General features: G+C 38.0%; 1 protein-coding gene across 2 annotated transcripts; it reads right to left on the minus strand.

Moving 5' to 3' along the window:
- Positions 1–4,872: 4,872 nt before the first annotated feature.
- Positions 4,873–17,853, minus strand: oc90 (otoconin 90). 2 transcript variants are annotated; one of them, XM_035428592.1, is made up of 16 exons: positions 17,270–17,853; positions 16,012–16,060; positions 15,294–15,356; positions 14,674–14,848; positions 14,029–14,141; positions 13,550–13,681; positions 12,948–12,995; positions 11,718–11,828; positions 11,229–11,570; positions 10,615–10,728; positions 9,838–9,936; positions 8,580–8,759; positions 8,055–8,144; positions 7,325–7,496; positions 6,095–6,201; positions 4,873–5,735 (listed from the first exon to the last, which is right to left on the minus strand). In XM_035428592.1, the coding sequence occupies exons 2-16, from the start codon at positions 16,052–16,054 to the stop codon at positions 5,422–5,424; spliced, it is 2,103 nt and encodes a 700-aa protein (XP_035284483.1). In that variant the 5' UTR covers positions 16,055–16,060; positions 17,270–17,853; the 3' UTR covers positions 4,873–5,421. The 2 variants fall into 2 exon arrangements, with proteins under 2 accessions (XP_035284483.1, XP_035284482.1); XM_035428591.1 differs by having other exon boundaries at positions 9,838–9,957; positions 17,270–17,851.
- Between the last annotated feature and the right edge of the window lie 327 nt (positions 17,854–18,180).

The raw sequence follows: 18,180 nt of genomic DNA on the forward strand, positions 1-18,180 counted from the left end.
AAAAGCTGTTAGTGTGTGGGAAACTGTTAAATTTTCAGTCTTAATAAATCAGAGAACTATATAGTCACTTTCACAGCAGTAAGAGCCATAGACCTCTTAAATGTCAGCTTCTTAAGCAATCGCAAGGGTTGATTATGTCCAGGTAATCTGCAAATTAGAAGATTTCGGACTCAGATAAATGCATTCAGATCCACCTGGGTTAGAATTGTGTATAGCCTTTCAGCCAAACAAGTCACCATACAAAATAACAATCATAGGTATACATTATAATGGCAGACTAACGGCAAGCCTGAGAACCTCAGGCCTCAGTATTCTGTGGTATCTTTTCCATACAAAGCATTTATTTTGGTGTTGTTAATGTGTTTTCCAGGACAAAGTCTTAAAACCAAAAAACTACATCTGTGGTTACAGCCAACACGGGTGATATATAAATATTTGTTTTCCTCACATTAAATGAGAAAAGTGCCAGGTTTTTGCAAGTGTTAGTAGAATGGCTCGATAATATCAGAATGTTCTGTGCATGGTTAACAGCATTGCTAGCTTGTAATGTTTTGTAACATCGATAGAGCATAGGATGAGCATGCGTTCTAAGTGCTCTCAGATGTTAATTGTTATTGGCCAATAGCAAAATGCAAAGCACAAGTTCAAGACAGTGATTTTATATCTGAAAAGTAAAAGGAAGTGCCAGGAATGTGGTAGTGTGGGCTAAGGAAATTGCTGACATTTTATTGATGGAAAAAATGGTGATTCTGAATGTAATGACAGGCAAGAGTGCTAGGGAAGGTTTTTTTTTTTTTAATCTTTTTTTTTTTTTGGTGGTTTGGGGACTTTAATACGATGCTGAAAGATGCATTTTAATCCTGGTAATTATTAGACTAAGTCATGTCTAGTCAAACCTAGTAATAATAAACTCATCTGTAGATGCAGCTATTTGGAGCTTGAACAGCTCTGGTCTTAAACAGTGCAACCCATCTGTTTGTGTTTGTAAAATTGAGTATATGGTTGGCAGTTCTCTCGTAAGGTACAATCGTAGATGTAAGGCACTGCATAAATGTAATAGTCTATAAATGTCTTAGTCTAGAGCTAACAGCACTTAATAATCTTAGATTTTAATGATGTAAATGAACAATGTTTGTCATCCAGAGACTGAACATTACATTGCAATAAGGTTTATACAGATATCTGCTGGAATATTGCTGTTTTAAATGTATTAACTGTGCAAATAGACACGTTTCTCAAGATGAAACTGAGCCAGTTGTCTTGAGGATTTTTAAGAGATTTTAATCACTCGGTATTTTGAATGTTTGACACACTGTAATGTATCTTTGCAGCTGGAATGGTAGCTTCATGTACCATAGCACAGCTGCTGATGTAGTTGGTAAAGCAACATCGTATTGTGGGCTGTTTCTCCCTTTAGTTGCCTGAGGTTTAAGCACAGGAAGGTTTCCTTTCTGTATGTCAGGTACAAGTTGAATGTTGCCGTCATTGCACAGTTTTGGGTTTTGACTATGTTTTTACATGCTAGTGTCAAAATGAGCAGCCATCCGCTTGGCAAATTGCGCTAAAATAAGAAGGCAGTTGCATGAGTTATGTAAATGTACACACCAACATAATGCAACAGTTGAACTGAGGACAAAATTCTGCCATCATGCAGATTGAAAGCAAATTTGAACACCCTTTGTTTTCTGCAGCACCTGTTGTCTGTCAGCCTTGTGTTTTCTGTAGAAAGTGCATTGCTGAAAGGAGTCCTCTCAGCTGTAGAACAAATAAATTCTGACTGCAAATCCTTCTACTAGACAAGCAGCGCAATGGATACTGCCTCGCTTCCCCTTCTGATTGACTTCCTATGATTGAAATGCTGCCTTCTTATCTCGTACAAATATGCAGTTCAGCATCGATGCAAGTGATTGTGATTAGATAGCAACATTGCGGAGTGTTTGAGCCATTTAAGCTGCTGTTAATTCATTGGCTAATTCTGAAATCAAGATTATGTTGTAAATAATGCAATCTTTCCAATATGCCTGGTACAGTGGGAAATGTAGTTAATCATGCATTTGTTATTTTGCAATGGGTTTAATGTGTATTTTTTGTAGAGGGCTGTGATTTATGTGGGAAGTTCAGTAAATTACTTTAATGTGTGATATATTTAGATACTGTCTTTTATTATTGGGTTTTAAATTCTGGATGTTCCAGAATCATACAAGAAGTCATATGTAGACATTCCACAGTGATATATACACCTGAAACCTGAAAACATTTATCAATACAATGTCGTCTTCATACATAGGCCAGATTCTCCTTTTTGCTTTTTAAGGCTGTGTTCAATTTTAATCTTCTCACTCTTTAGAGGTTTCAGATAACATGGCAGCTGGAATTGCAGTACCACTGTGGTTTTAATTATCATTTCCTTCGCAATGTTTGTAAAAGACCTGTTTATGTTCGCCTGGGCTGAAATTAACTCTGAACAAAATTGCTGTGCATAGTTTTGTACTTAAATCTGTATTCAAAATCTGAAAACATACCAAAGTCAATGTTTGATCTGATGTGTATCAAATTGGAGCTTGACAGCCATTTAGCTCCCATTTTACACAGTAAGATGTGTGGATGTACAGTAATCTGCTTGTGCTATGTTAGGGAGGCTTTTTAAATGCTCAGTTTATCCAGAAAAACACATTCCTTGGGTTCAGTTCGTTTCATAGAAGTTGTGTGGAACATTTAAAATTCAATATGACCACTGCATTGTACCAGGCTATTGGTCCTCATATCATGTTCATGCTTCAGCATGCATATTCTAGATATTACTTAAAGTCTATTTTTAAAGAAAAGATACTGATCAAATATTGATCCATAAAAGGTATTTTGTATAAATGCAGTGGTGTCATTGAATGAACTGCTAGTGCTTAGCCTATTACACACTGTTTGGCAAATGAAACCACTATGTCAGAGATTATCTTCAGTAGTCCATTGTGCGTTAAGTACAGTTTATTGTAAGAGAAAAATAAAGAACCTATTAAATTTTCTATCAAAATCTGCGGAATCTGAGTTTGTGTGTGTTCTTGATACTCTCATTCAATTGATGGAGTGTTAAATGGCAATAATTGGGTTCAAATAATTTGACCGTAGTGCTATGCTAAAGACTTTTTTAAAAAGTTATTGGGCTTTAAATCTACATAGTTTAAAATGTTTTATGTAGCTGATTTGAAGTCACTTTTTAATGTAACACATATGCCTTTCTATAAAGATAATTAAGGTGTCCCTCTCGGTTGTCAGCAGTGCAAGAACTACAGGGTCTGCTCAGGCACATAGGTGCTTGTTAGGAGTGTTTCAAGCCTTTGGGTCACCTCTCTAATCAGCCTTCAGAACCACAGCAAAGTTCCAGTTACATGTCAGAAAGGACCATCCAGTAACGGATGTCCCTCGGTCACTAGGTCCCTAGGACTTCTTTCTCTGAAATGGATCCATCACCAGTCCAGTGTGGTTGCAATTTGCATGCAAAGTCGGCAACCAAAAATGGCAACCAATAGCAGCCAGTCCTTGAATACTTACTGATATTGGAGAGAATGGCCTCTTGCGATCATTGTCCAATGACACAGCCGCTTTAGAAGTGAATTCAAACTGAGTGGTGGACAATCCCCTTTGCTCTCCTCTCCTAAAGTCAGTGTGGGTCACACTTTTTAGAATCTTCTAGTTATTTCTTTGCACTGCGCATCTGCATCTTCACAATATGGACCAGTCAATCAGTAACTACTTCAGAGAGGTATAGCAAACTCTAATGTGGGACTATTATCTTATAATTCTGTTCCTTGTTATCCCATTTATGGATTTAACCAAAATGCATTAATCATACCCCAGGACCCCAGGAAGAGTAGCTGTTGCGATGGTAACAGCTAATGGGGATCCTAATAAACTATACTAAACTAAACCATTATTTTTCATCTTTCCTAAAGCTAGAATGTGTGTAAATTCAATTTGCAAACCCTGAGAACATAACCTTGTTGAAACATGATGTATGGTACATGTGGAACAGCATGCGAAAAGGTAACATGTTTAATCTCTTCCGTCTCTTACTTGCCAGGTTATTGTGATAAAAACAGCAAACTAAAAATAAAAACCCCGCATTGCTTTAGTTTTAAATCTTTTGTGTAATGTTCCATGTGTCATCATTTCAAAACAATTAAAGATTACAAAGATTGCTTATCACTGTATTATAGAAGGGGTTTGTCACTATCTAAATGAGAGGACAATACTGACAGGTTTAATCATGTAAGCAAAGAGGAGAGTGCCATAGAAATTCTACAGAAAAACCTTAACTGACAAAATGTCTTAACCGCAGGGTTTTCAACTGCTAATTCCTATAACCTGACTCTTTTTAAAAGTGGTGCACATGGTCCAACCATCCTCATAATATTGAGGAAACAATTCATAAGATGTATTATACAGTATGTTTGTCAGCAAGTAAATGCCTTTTAAGATGTAGGCCTATAGCTGTTATTCATTTTTCTCACTAGTGGGAGGTTTGCTAACACCACGATGATGCCAATTTTGATATAAACAAAATTGTTTATGCATCTCAATAATATACGTTTTTGATCAACAAATGTGTGAAACCTTCATTTCCCTAAAGGGAATATGTTCTGCATGCAAACCAAAGCAAAACAAATGCATTGAAGGATGAAGAACACATCTGTGGTGCCTACAGTTGGCTGAGCAGATGCTGGGTATCAAATACACAGTGCCAGCCAGTCAGCTGATGCAACAGGGACTGCAGTTATTTTGATGAATGCAATGCATTTGATAGATTAGCAAATTAGCATGGTTGATAATAATAAAAAATAATAAAAAAATGTATAATATAGCCAAAAATGTACCCCTCATATGGCAGTTTATTTAAACACATTTTATGAAATTGCATCAGTACACAAGGATGAAGTAAGCACATTGAATCACATGTACATCTGATCTGCATATCGGTAAAAAGATATCCCTTTGAAGACAATGCGATTATTATACATTCCATTGCAAAGCTCAATGAAAGTCATATTATCAGGGAAAAGTTTAATTGCTAATGGGGGTGTTTTTGTATGAACCATGAACTAAATGACGGAAGCTTCACATATTGTATGAAAGTGTCAATAATATTATTATATGCAGTATACTTTAAAACATATTCACCATATTACAGATTTGATATCGCATATTAACATCACTTTTTCATGAAGGAAAGTTTCCCAGTTTGAGTAATTCTATTGGCAATTTTTCACAGTGTATTATAGTTTTCTAATAATTCTGCTGGACTGTAGTTGAACTATGTCTGAAATGTTGCATTAATACAGCTTTGGACTGTTGTGGCACTTTATGAAGGAGCTGAGAGAACCGAGAGGTTGCAGTTGCAGGTTGAGACCATGCCGTAGCCCTGCTTTGCTAGTCATCCTCTTCACTTAGGTCCTCGCTGGGTTTCTTCTGCTTTACGCCCGCTTTCTGCGTGTGTGGCGGGCGGCCCTTGGTCACCCTGGGTGCCCCGCCCTCCTGCTGCCGGCTCTCCTCGCTGGACTCCAGCGGCTGCGGGCGGGGCCTGGGACGGGGGCGGCCGCCGACGGGCCTGCGTTGACAGGGGGCCCGCGGCCCGCTGCACTGCCACACAGGGGAGCTGTGGTTGAAGTGGGCACCTGCCATGCACTCAGCACTGGCCTTGTCACACACGCACTGCAGCTTGTCACAGACACTGACACCATAACCTAGGGAAGGGAGCATCGGAGACAAAGTATATCTGTTGGGTCAAAGGTCATACATGGCCTTGTGGGCTCAACTTAAACATCTGAGATTCTCTTTAAAGGGAATTTAATGAAGCTCTCCAGAAAATATAACATAAACTTGAAAGCTAATTTATTGTATTGTATTTATCGCCTAATTTTGATTGAAACTGAATGTGGTTTAGTAGAAATGGAGTGGATTTAGGTGACCATATCCATACCAGTCACATACCAAGTCAGTGGCCCTTTCAAGAGCTGACTTATATATACTTATCATGACCACTAGTAATTATTGTATCCCTTTTTTTTGTCCTGGGATTGTACCACTAGGTGTCTTTACTCACATCGCACTTTCCCATTCTCACAGGTGACGTGAGCAGAGATCTTGCGTTCCTGCCGACAGCCCAGCATCCTAACTTGCTCTAGGCAGCACTGGTGAATGAAGCAGCATCTGCAAAACACAAAATTTGAATCAATGTTCAGTGATCTTTTTAAAATGGTTCATTAATTATTCTGCACAGTGCTGCATATAACATGTGTTCTTATAATTGGCCTACTGCAGTGTTCAAACAATTGCCCCTCTGTGTCACAGCCAGAGAGACATTACAGTCACTTGAGATGATTGCCTTGCTGTGATTTTAAAAAAAAACTGTGTATTTTGCTATGGGGCCCAATCACATTTTTAGGTTCTCACATTCCAAGTTCTAAGGGATGATATCACTTCCTGTAGCAGACCTTCACATGCACATTCATGCCGCTACTCATTGACAGAATCAGTAATGGGTGCAACTGAATCAAAAGTAATTGAATGTAAAAATGAAATACAATGAGATTCCAGGAATTATTCCAAAGACTCTAACTGTATCCTCTGAGTTGTAATGATCATTGAAGTAAGACAGAATGGACATGTAACATAATGTGTACTTGCACACTATTGCACTTTTTCCATCGGTCCCAACAAAAACAAGCCATTGTCTAAAAATGATTTCATCAGCAGACGAGGTCAGATGTAGAAAGCTCGGCAAGGGTCACTGTTGATTTAAAATCAGAACATTTATTTTATTTCTGATATTTGGTTTTTGTTGAGGTTGACAGAAAAGTTGCACAGCTTATTTTGTTTCATCCACTTCATTGTCTACCTTACGTGTAAAGTATAGCTTTGTGGTCTTTTGTTACTTGATTTTTTTATTTATTTTTTTACCACCACTTCAAAATCTACATTATCTTCAGCGTCCAGTTTAACTTTTTGTGAACTTTGTATTGCAATTATATTTCTTTTTTATTTTGAATGGCAAAGTGAAACATGCAGGGGCTTATCAGCTGCCTCCAGCCACTTCTGGCTTAGCGCCTGCAACGTAAAATAATTGAGGCTTAAACCACGGCTACTTAAATCTGCAACTTTCAATAATTAGTTATTTGGTGCTGTCCTAAAACGTTATAATAGAGATTGTGCATTTAACAAAATGGCAGCAATAAAGCCTAATCAGTCTGTGGAGTTTGTGTATACGATTGATGACAGTTGGCATATGGAAAGCATTTCTGATACTTGTACTGTGTGCCCACCCTCTTCTCACCTGTCCAGCTGGTCGTGCGGTTGGCCCCTCCCCTCCTGCCCGCAGTAGCAGCCGTACATCTCGTACTCGTGCGGGCAGCGCCCCGTCAGACAGTGCAGCATCTCGCCCAGGGCGGGCATCTCCCGGTGCGCTCTGCCACTGGCACTGTACATGGTGAATGTGTGACTGCACTCTGCAACCAATGAGAGCCAGGGGAGGCGGGCATTTACCACAGAGACAGATGGTTAGCCTATATTAACTTATTTTGACCGCAAGATGACACAGATAACCGAAGCAGGAAGATGTAACAGCGGTTACATTTTGTACCACATTACATGACAATAACATAAATCATTATGTGAAGATTTAGTCGTGAGATGTACAGATATGCTTTTTCAGCCGCTGCACTTTGTAGATATATATTTTTATTTCTGGATTTGTAAGTCACCGTTGCCCAAAAAGGTTGCCATTTTTTTATGTGGACGTTTTGAGAAATATCCTTGTTTTTTGGTTATTACAGTGTACGCAACTGATTTACTCAAGGTTGAATTATATCTATACATCCTGTTTAGTATTATTGAAATTTTTTAAGGATATATCGAATTTATATTACATGTAACACAAAGAAATAGGGAATATTCTATGTACTCTCAAACATTTTCAAACTAGAGATTCTCAAGAAAGAATGACAATAAATATGCAAATTCTTTATAAATGTGTTGTTGGAAGTCAGCGAGTGTAAGTCCCTCACCTTCCATTTCTGGCTCCAGCGTCTCTTCATCGATCCCGAGGAGAGACAAAGCAAATAACGGCACTGCTTTTGCCATGGGAACTTCAAACTCTGGACAGGAAAAGCACACCGCAATCAATACACCAAAACACATTTCAAAAGATTTGTATTTAAAACTAATCTGCAGATCAATATCTTCTCACGGTCTCCTGGGCCAGTTCTGGGCCTGTGTGCGAGGAAACTGAAGCTGCAATGAAGGTGAAAAATAAGATACTACTTGCTTTGACCTGCAGTCCATGAGCACCCACTAGTGCTAGCAAGGTAACATGGACCCCAAACCAAACTAGCCCTTCCATACCGTGACTGATGCAATTGCCCCAAGGAGCGACTGCCCACAGTCAGCATTGGCACGCTCTGGATTCAGTCTGACTCTGTTGGATTAATCCATGAGCCCCAGCAACCCCCTTTCTTTTCCTTTTTTTTTTTTTTTACATCATTAACAAATATACAATTGACAATCTCTAACATTATGAGCAAGATGGGTACCCTCAGTTTCTTTCTCCTGTGAGCTGTCCAAAGTGTCTTTCTCTGTACAGGGCTCCTTCTTCTCCTCCTCCACTTCCGTTTCTTCAGACACATCGTCGACTGTTGGTGAGGGCAGCCATGTTGTTCTTGTGGTAGACTTGGCAATCGTAGGTGTCAACGTTGCAATTATTGTCTGCTGTCCTGACAGAAACCATAAGCACCGATAACATTTTAATTACTGTAAATGACACATGCAGTATTGATGATAGACAATACTTGATCAAACGCAGCCACCATGCCTTAGTATCTTGACCTTCATGAGCAAACAACTGAAATTGGATACTGTACAATACATCACGACAAAAGTGAATTTCATATGTTAGAAGGACAGGAAATAGCCATAGATATACATAGATATAACAGTGATACATATTCAACCCATTCATATTCAATATGTCACTGAATCTAGGTGAAGACCACAGCAATTCCTGTTGAATCAGGATCAAGGATCAATCAATAACATCATACAGCAAAAAGGTCACCTGCTGCACTGTCTTGGAATTGCAAATTCATCTCTTATTTCTGCATGCAGTGGAGGCAATGTTTCTTTAATCATCTATTCTGGAATAATCCTTCATGTTCTGCCCACTATTCCAAATGCACATGTTAAAAGCTAAAAATAGCTGATTTTACCAGGACAGGGTAACCTGAAAGTTTGACTGAGGATGGATAGGAAGAGCCTGGTGATGCCATCCACAAGTGAATGATTTTTGTTGTGTTACTTCTGGTCTTTATTCAATCTAACTGCTAGCTACTTTGTTCTTTAACCTTGTGTAAAGAATTTAGGAAAGTTTTACTTATTAATATGTAAACAAAGGGGATTCTTGAGCAAATTAACCAGAAATGCTGCATAACAAACAAAAGAAGGATTGCTTAAAACTGTCATTTCAAGTTACTGTATGGATAAGGCAAATTGTTGTTATATTGAATTTATGCTGTAATCGTTTTAATTGAAATGGCATAATAGTCCTCATATTCCAAAACTGTGTCTACCAGAGCTATCTTCTGCCATTACTGTACTGTATGTAATCGTGATTTTAAAAAAAAAAAAATAATAATAATTCTCACTCCTCCCTCAGCCATTACGGTAGTACAGGACTTATCTATACATGTTCTTATTCACTGGCCTGGCATAAAAGCAACTATATGGGTTTTGTCATAAGATCAATGCTTGTTTCCCTTGGGCATGAGATGGCAAGAATGTTGTGAAGATTCTCACCTCCTGTGACAAGCTCCCCCAGCTCAACTGATTCGTGGGAAGACTGTGTCATCTGGGTGGTCTCTGTCTCTGTTGTCTCCATGGTTACAGCCATTTGCTCTGTTATGTGGTTATTAAGTACTGGCCATCAGGAATGACAGATGAAAACACCAAAACCATGTTACTTGTGAACATTTACATTGTTGCTAAATCAATGAGGAATCTATTCTTAGAGGCACAAGCTCTGGCATGTTATGGATTTCTTGTTTCCACTGACATTTCCTTTCGGTAAAAGCTTGCTTTTGTGATTCAGGCTAGTCCTGAGGCCCACGGGAGACTTGCAGACGACTATTTGCAGCAGCAATTGCTGCTACAGCTCCTGATACTGTGAGCTCCAGCACTTTGATTTGATTGCATTTGACTGTATACTTCGGTCTCTAAGTGGCTCAGGAGGTATTGGAACTCACCAGAACAGTGTAGGCTCTATTGCCACAGTTGTATGTATTGGCTGTGTCCAAGACAAAAATAGGATATACTTCCCTACACAGATCTTAAATGTTTTCTAATACAATCTCCCTGCACAATGCAAGTATATGTGTGGTTGGAGTCAATTATTAGAAGATACATTATTAATTCATGCTGTATGAGACAAGGGTATAAATTAAATGTGAGAACATACCCTACTAAACATTAAAACATGTCTAAAAGCAGGGTTTGTTTCACCAGCAGTATTTTTTATGTTTTTTTTTCTTCTTTTTTTAATGATGATAAAAAACATTGATGAGATGATGTACTCACCTTCCAAGGAAGACTCCTCCATCTCCATAGAATCATGGGTAAACCCAATTGTCTGGGTGCCTTCTGTAGTCTCAGTCATAGAAGCTCTGGGTTTGGTTACAGGGATATTCACAACTGCCAGGCAAAGAAAACACACCTCAATGCAGTTGCCATGGTAATGATGGCTGCCTGTATTGTAATCTGTATAATAAATCAACAAGATTAACTATCGAATATACAAATATTGCATGTCATATTCTTACTGACAAATAAATAAAGATTCATGGATAACATATCGGTATATACTGGGCCTAAATGTTACTTTACGCAGTTATGACTGCTGTCGGTTCAATTAGATCCTGTTAATAAATCAAAATAATTTATTCCAAAACTCATAGCAGTTTCTTGTTATACAATTTTATATTTACTGCTGAGAAGGTTATACACTATAATGTGCCATTGTTTATACATACTTAATCTCCTGTGAGCTGTCTTTCTGTTAAAACCCTCTCGTTCCTTGTTATAAGAGTGTTACAATATTGTAAAATGACTCAAGCAGTCAGCAGAAATCCAAAAAATGAGTAAAATGTCTTTTATATCTCCCTGAAATCTTTGGATGTGAGGAATGTTCTCACCTTCTGGGGAAAATGGCACTGGGCGATGGGGAGACCGTGTCATGTCAGGTTTCTCTGTCTTTGTCTCCACCTCTGTCTCTTCAGTCACACCAACTCCTTCTTCCTCTATCTCTGTCTCTTCAGTCACACCAACTCCTTCTTCCTCTATCTCTGTTTCTTCAGTCACACCCATTCTTTCTTCCTCTATCTCTGTCTCCTCCGTTACACCAACTCTTACTCCCTCTACCTCTGTCTCCTCTGTTACACCCACTCTTTCTCCCTCCAACGTTGTCACTTCAGTCACATCCGTTATCTCTACCTCTGTTTCAATATTTTCAGTGACTGTTTCTGTTTTGCCTTGCCCTGCAAATGGAAGAAACATCCGACCAATGAGACTTTCAAAGCACCATTAGTTCAATTTAATGTTCGTTTGCACAGCTAGTAGAATATGTGAATGTAGACGATATCTCTACTTATGTCCAAGTTGCATTCAGGATGATCATGATTTACCTTCTGTAGCAGTACCCATAGAAATATTGGGTGATAGGGATATGCCATTCCATTCTGTATCCATGGCTACTGTTCCATTACTCAATGAATCATTTTCAAGTGAAAGTGGATCTACGGTTATGGCAGAAAAAATTACATACATTTCCTTCTGTAGAACGGAACACAAAAGCAGAACTTTTGAAAATATAGACATAAAATATAAAGAATACGTGTAAATATAAAATCTACTGTACAATTGTCTCAATATATGTTAAACAATTTTTGCATGTTTGAAAATATATCAACTATATTTTATTTTATATATGTAAATTTCATGCATTTCATCTGTGCTATTCTTTTATAGTAACAACGTTATGAACATTCCAAGCTAGTGCTGAAAATCAATTATTATTTGATTATATCGCAGAAATATCAAGTGAATTCATTAACAAATGTTCAGTGGGTTTCCCTTTTACTTGATATCATATACAGACCGCTTGTCATTATCAAACAGTTATTAAAATTACATAAGAATAGAATAACTATGCACATTAATGTCTTTATTCAATAACACATTTATTCAAGTTGATGCTAATTTGACATTAAACATGCTTTCTCACGATAAAACGAAATTCAGAAGAATGTGTAATGCCATTCTGACTTGTTTCAAGCTTATCCTTCTGCAGAAAGTGGTAATTACCAGGAATCAAATTACAGGACTGTTAACTGGCTGCTCCCTTGTCAGTACCTTGGATTTAGCAGAGTGGATTTTTCTAGAATACATTCTTGTGAACTAATAATAATGAGTCATGAGCCTAACAATTTATGTGTATCTTATGGTGTCAAAAATTGATACGCTAATATTCCATCATGATGTTGAAGTGTACATAATTTATTTTGGTATAATGTGGTCTCTCTTCATGTGATATCTTATCTGCAAAAAAGTTTATTTGGGAAACTTCTGAGGTCTGAAATTGTCATATTGTCTGTATACATCTTATACTTACATCACAAGCTGTCCATTAAAATCAAAATGTTGCAGCTCTGGCATTAGTAGTGCATGCTGAAAAATATGTCCTCTATATTTAGCACAAAGTGGTCAAGTAAAAGATGCAGTAGTCTTGGCATTCTCTTCCTTTGACATGTGTGGGTGTGCACAGACGATTGTAAAGGTCACTCATTTAATTGGCTTTTCCAGGATAGAAACTGTGACTCATGTGGTCACCTGGCACCTTTGCTGAAGTTTCCTACCTGTTCCATAAAAGGTATTTCCAACTGTAGTGTTGTTGTCTGGTAAAACTGTGAGACATGAGAAATGACAGTTATTATTTTTATAATGACATTTATAACCATATATTTCTCTCAGCAGAGAGCATTCTCCATGCTGAATCTAATGAAGCGCTTTCTCCTTGAGTTTCAGTAACAAGATCAGAACTCTTTCTTGTGAGATGCTTTATGAGTAAGTACTATTTCTGTACTCCTGATATGACATAAGGGCACATGATAATTATTGTACTCGCTCTTTCTCTTAGTTCTTTCATTTCACATTTGTGAATTGTTGCATAGCAACAGTGAGGGAAAGGATCATTGCACAAACACACATTAAATGACCAGTAAGCTAATCGCCATCTTATTTTCTGTTTTGTTAATGTTTGTACCCCACATTTGAGCAAGTCTGTTATTGCATTTATCTCACCATGCGATGACCAGTCACACAGTACAATATTGAAAATATAGAAAGGAAACATAACTTACATTGTTCAAAATAAAACACACTGTACACTGTTGTTTGAATCAGAGACAAAGTCCAGATTCTCACACACTTTATACATTGTGTATCAGTAGCTAGCTACCTGTTGCTGAGGCCAGTAGGCAGAAATAGCTATCCAGATCCCTGAATTCAGGGTTGTACGTGGAGTAAGCCATGCAGTCAATGGCTGCCCTGTCACATGTACAGTACAGCTGCTCACAGAAGTCAGGCATATCTGTAAGATGAAAAAACTCTAAATGGATTAACCAGACATGAATGAGCCTGGTCTACTGTTGCTTTTCATATATGCACATATTTTATCACCTCTTAAATCTTATTGACAAAGACTGTAGAAGCATATTTACAGTTGTAAAGCATGACTGAGGCATTATCAACTCATTATCAGACTTGAAAGAGTTGTGTTTGACCCTTACATTCACAAAAATCTTTTTCATTTTACATTTTGCATTATTTGCCTAGTAGACACTACTTGCAGTTTCCTTGCAGTTACTTGCAGGTGAATATGCACTGAAGCCCATGTAACCATGACAGCACAGCAGGGCACATGTCCTAGTATGTTACCACAGGTGGTGTTGACTTCAGTACAGGTTGAGCTCAGTGAAAGCCTCCCTGGTTCCAGTCTGCAGTGCTTTGAGGCTGCATCTCTGTAGCAGGCTCTGTGCTGGAAACAGCAGCTTCAGGACGCAAGGAACAATGATCTTTTTATTGTAAATGCTGGGTATTACAAAGGGATGAATAACAGTGCCTTTTGAACAGTGACACCGCTCGTTATTGATATTAAGATTAAAATGTGAGGGTTTTGAATTTACATCATGTCCACAACTGAATGTCATTGCAAGGCCATTTGTCCCTTTGACATCCCTTTATCTTTAAAACAAATAACTATTTAAATTCTCACACACAGCTTGGCAAAATGTAGTTGACAAATATGTATATGGAACAAAAACAGCAGAAAAAAAACTCTTGCAGAAATTATTTGAAGACAAGGACAGCATGAACTGGGGTGTACAGCTCATATTTCTGAAAATATACTGCAGCATACTTGAAGTATAATCATATGAACTTCAATTTGGCTGTACTTTAGGTATAAACGTCTAACATGAAACACTTCAAATATATGTCAGCATAATATTTTTAATGTGGGAATGTTTGTCCTGACTAGTCAACAGATTCATGATTTTACAAAAAAAGAAATATTTTCCTTACCTGTCCATGTCATCAACTGGCCCGGCCCCCTCCTCGTATCTACAGGAACACCCATAATCCTCCAGGTCACGAGGACACAGGTGTGTGGCACACTGCAGCTTCAGTGCAAAGTTGAAAAGGGACGGGAAATTATCCAGCAGCGTCTGGAGCCACGTGAAGCGCACGCCCAGGCAGTCTATTGGGGAAAAAAATGACATTAAATTCGCTTGAGGTCAGGAAAGGTAAAACAATTATAGTAGTTAATCAAGCTTTTTATAATTGCCATAACCAGTGCTGCATATGAATCACCAAATTAAATCTTAATTTTAGCATTCTGGCAGAACAGTACATCGCACAGAAATCTGAGTTTACCTGACTATACTATTCAACTGTATAGACCTTCAAATAGTCATGGCAATTAAACATATGACAGCATGACAATAACTTAACCAGTAGCCATCAGTTAAAATCTATCATGTATAAAAGTGAATAAATTTGCGTCTGAATCAGTCTTGTTTCCTTGGATCGTGAAACACAGCAGGAAATAATATTTAACTATTATTTTCGCGTTAATTCTTTTGATACATTTAAGTAAATAAATAAGTGTCTGGTAAGTTAAAATTTCAGCGTAAAAACCTCACCAATAAGACGTGCTGCCTCCAAGCCAGCTGTTTCTGGGCAGGAGGTGAAATTGCTGGCAAGAACTTAAGACAGATATTTATGTTAACAAAGATTAATGAGTCAAAACTGGCTTTAACAAGTAAACACTTACATCACAAGCTGCACTGTTTTAACAATGCACTTTACATATTGAGGACCAAATCATTTCCCTTTTAACTAGCAAATGGTTTGAATCATAAAAAGAGAGTCTAGTCCAAATAATTAGGCCATTCATATTGTCCTTTGATGGCCTGATCATTTGCACTTAAGAATATGCCATTTGACGGTGTTTAAATCTGTTAATACAGGATGTGGGAGATAGAGTTTATATTTAATCAAGTTTAAAATTTAGATCTTATGCTTGTACAATACATTTAATAAGGCAATCCTTTTCATACTACTTTCATAATACAAAAGCAAAGGGTTGTGACTGAAAATCAAAGTTTCTTTTCATTTGTTGTTCAACAGTTCACAAAGCCATTTGCACAAATCCAGAACTTTAAATGGTCTCTATATTTCCCTGTGGACCCCCTCCAGACAGTGGTAATGTGTCCTGCTTAATGTGATTCAACTGAGCGAAGTCAAACTGTGCTTTGTATGTGTGTGTGTGTGCGTGTATATGCGTGTGTGTGTGTGTGTGTGTGTGTGTGTGTGTGTGTTTTTTCTCAAAGATTGCATTTCAGCAGGACTTTAACTTACCATTTTGAATTTGAGATACTATTAAAAGTGATATTAGCAGCATGATTTTCTGTAGGAGATGAGGAAACAAAATATGAAAACACAATTCCTTTATGAGCCATCAGGAAGTAAATCGTATTATTGAAACTGAAGTAAAAAAGACATTACTCTGACAGAATGAATGTGACTACATTTCAATTCTTTTGTATGAACAAAACTATTTTATGAGTTAATAATTCACAAAAAATAATCCTGTGTTTCAACCTCTGTACATTGTGTATTTTTATAGGCATATTACCAAACCTGTAAAGTCTTTTGTTAGTTTGAATGGTACTGTCTAATGCTTCTTTCAATGGTACAGTGTATTCTCACATATGTTTTGGCAAAACAGTGATACATAGCAGTATATCAGTTACCAATGCTTGGAATTATCATTATTAAAGAGATTTTAAATAGAAATACCAAGTGGTAAATTAGATTTTCAAAACAAGCAATCACGATTATTAATTCTTATGTCTGACACCTTAATTAAACACACTCTCCTTCATTGTGAATTCTTATTTGCATCAAAACAGCCCTGAAAACCTCCTCATAGTAAATTCCTCTCATTTTGGCTCGTAACGTGCGTCATCCCACTCATTGGGTTCCGTAAAAGCTCGGACAGGAGTCGAAATAGAACGAGTGGACCGTCTAGACTTTCAGCATGCTTCTCACACATCCAATCCCGTGATGACGCACCAGATCAAAGCTTCCATTTCATAACCACCATTTATCCTCACTGCTACCATGAAGTTGCAATATAAAAATAAGTAAATTAAATAGTTTTTTTTTTTTTTAATGGGACATGATCTTTCTGGCTCTGAAGAGTAGCTGGCGGGAAAATGGGCTTTTGTAGATTAATGAACTTAGTGAAATAGCTGCCAATTTTATATTTCCTAATACTGCATTTCAAAAGTTCCACACTTGCCAATACCCACCTGCAGCAAGTAATAGTTTCATGCTTGCAGTGAAAACTTAAAAGTTCCAGTCCATATAGGCTAATGTTAAAATTTCTCCAACGAAAACATTTCTAAATAAAAACTAAGATGTGCCAAATAACACCGTGTAAGAGAAAACTTACCAAAAAAATAGGAGTAAACTGCCACTTTGCGCTACACATATGTAAGTGACATTGCAAATGGAAGGCACTGGAAGGTCATATGTAAATTAACCTTTAATGGAAATGGCAGTCTGAATTTTGACCAGTTGCATTCTGTATATATGATCAAATCAAACTTACCTTTTTGTCATCCAGATCCACGTGTTCACCTTAGCTCATTATAAGTTCTAATGCAATTTTTTTTGCTCTGCAGGCTGTTTATAATGCAGCTTGAAGCCATGTGACAGTTCAAGACATGCCTGTAGCACCATGCTTAACAAAGAAGCAATAGATGCCAGGAGGTATCAATATTTAAAAGCCTCATTGGATGCCCCTGATGTGGAAGCAAGGCTTTGACAGGCTCTGGTATTCAAGGGCAGATCACAGAGGGACCGAGGTTCATGCACTGCTGCCCGCAGTAACTATCGGTTCTCAGAGGAACAACCGCTCCACACACTGTCGCACAGACGAGAGACTGGCGTTCTCCTCCACTGTAACCGACACCTGTTCGAGCAACAAAAGAGTCTACGGAAACCGCAGACCCACGGGCATCTCTGAGGCTTAACCTTGTCCTGTCTTCATATCCTGAACCGGTCTCGCTGAAACAATGTGACCTCAATGAAGCAAGGCTGCCTTTTCACTCCCCAAAGCACAGAACAAGGGGCCGTCCACATAATTCCACTTTGTTTGCGGCAGGTGGACAGCATGACCTATTGCTGAAGCTTGTCATGGCAACCGGTATTCCGTGACGGCCTGTTTGCGGTGCGGTGTCCAACCAATGGCGTGTGAAGCAGCAGCATCAATGGCACATCTGTCATTTTTCTACATGTTGCCTTCAATCTGGTAACTATGGACTATTGGAAAGTCCTTTGGAGTGATGTTTTGGAAGAGGCAAACATGTTGCTCGAAACACAAACAATGAAATATCACAGTCATGATTTGCCTGGCTGAAGTGCTGAAAACATGTTGAAAGAAAAGCTGAGAATCTGAATTTGAACCACATGTGAACTGTTTGATTACATTTATGAAACAGTGGAGTAAAGACCCAAATC

Source organism: Anguilla anguilla, chromosome 8 (assembly GCF_013347855.1).
Source record: "Anguilla anguilla isolate fAngAng1 chromosome 8, fAngAng1.pri, whole genome shotgun sequence".
Classification (NCBI taxonomy): Eukaryota; Metazoa; Chordata; class Actinopteri; order Anguilliformes; family Anguillidae; genus Anguilla; species Anguilla anguilla.

Coding starts and splice junctions, on each gene's coding strand:
- oc90 (XM_035428591.1), bottom strand. CDS start 16,054: ATGCTGCTAATATCACTTTTAATAGTATCTCAAATTCAAAATG. Junction 11,571..11,717: donor TATGGGTACTGCTACAGAAG/GTAAATCATGAT, acceptor TTCCATTTGCAG/GGCAAGGCAAAACAGAAACA. Junction 9,958..10,614: donor GGAGGAGTCTTCCTTGGAAG/GTGAGTACATCA, acceptor CCTGATGGCCAG/TACTTAATAACCACATAACA.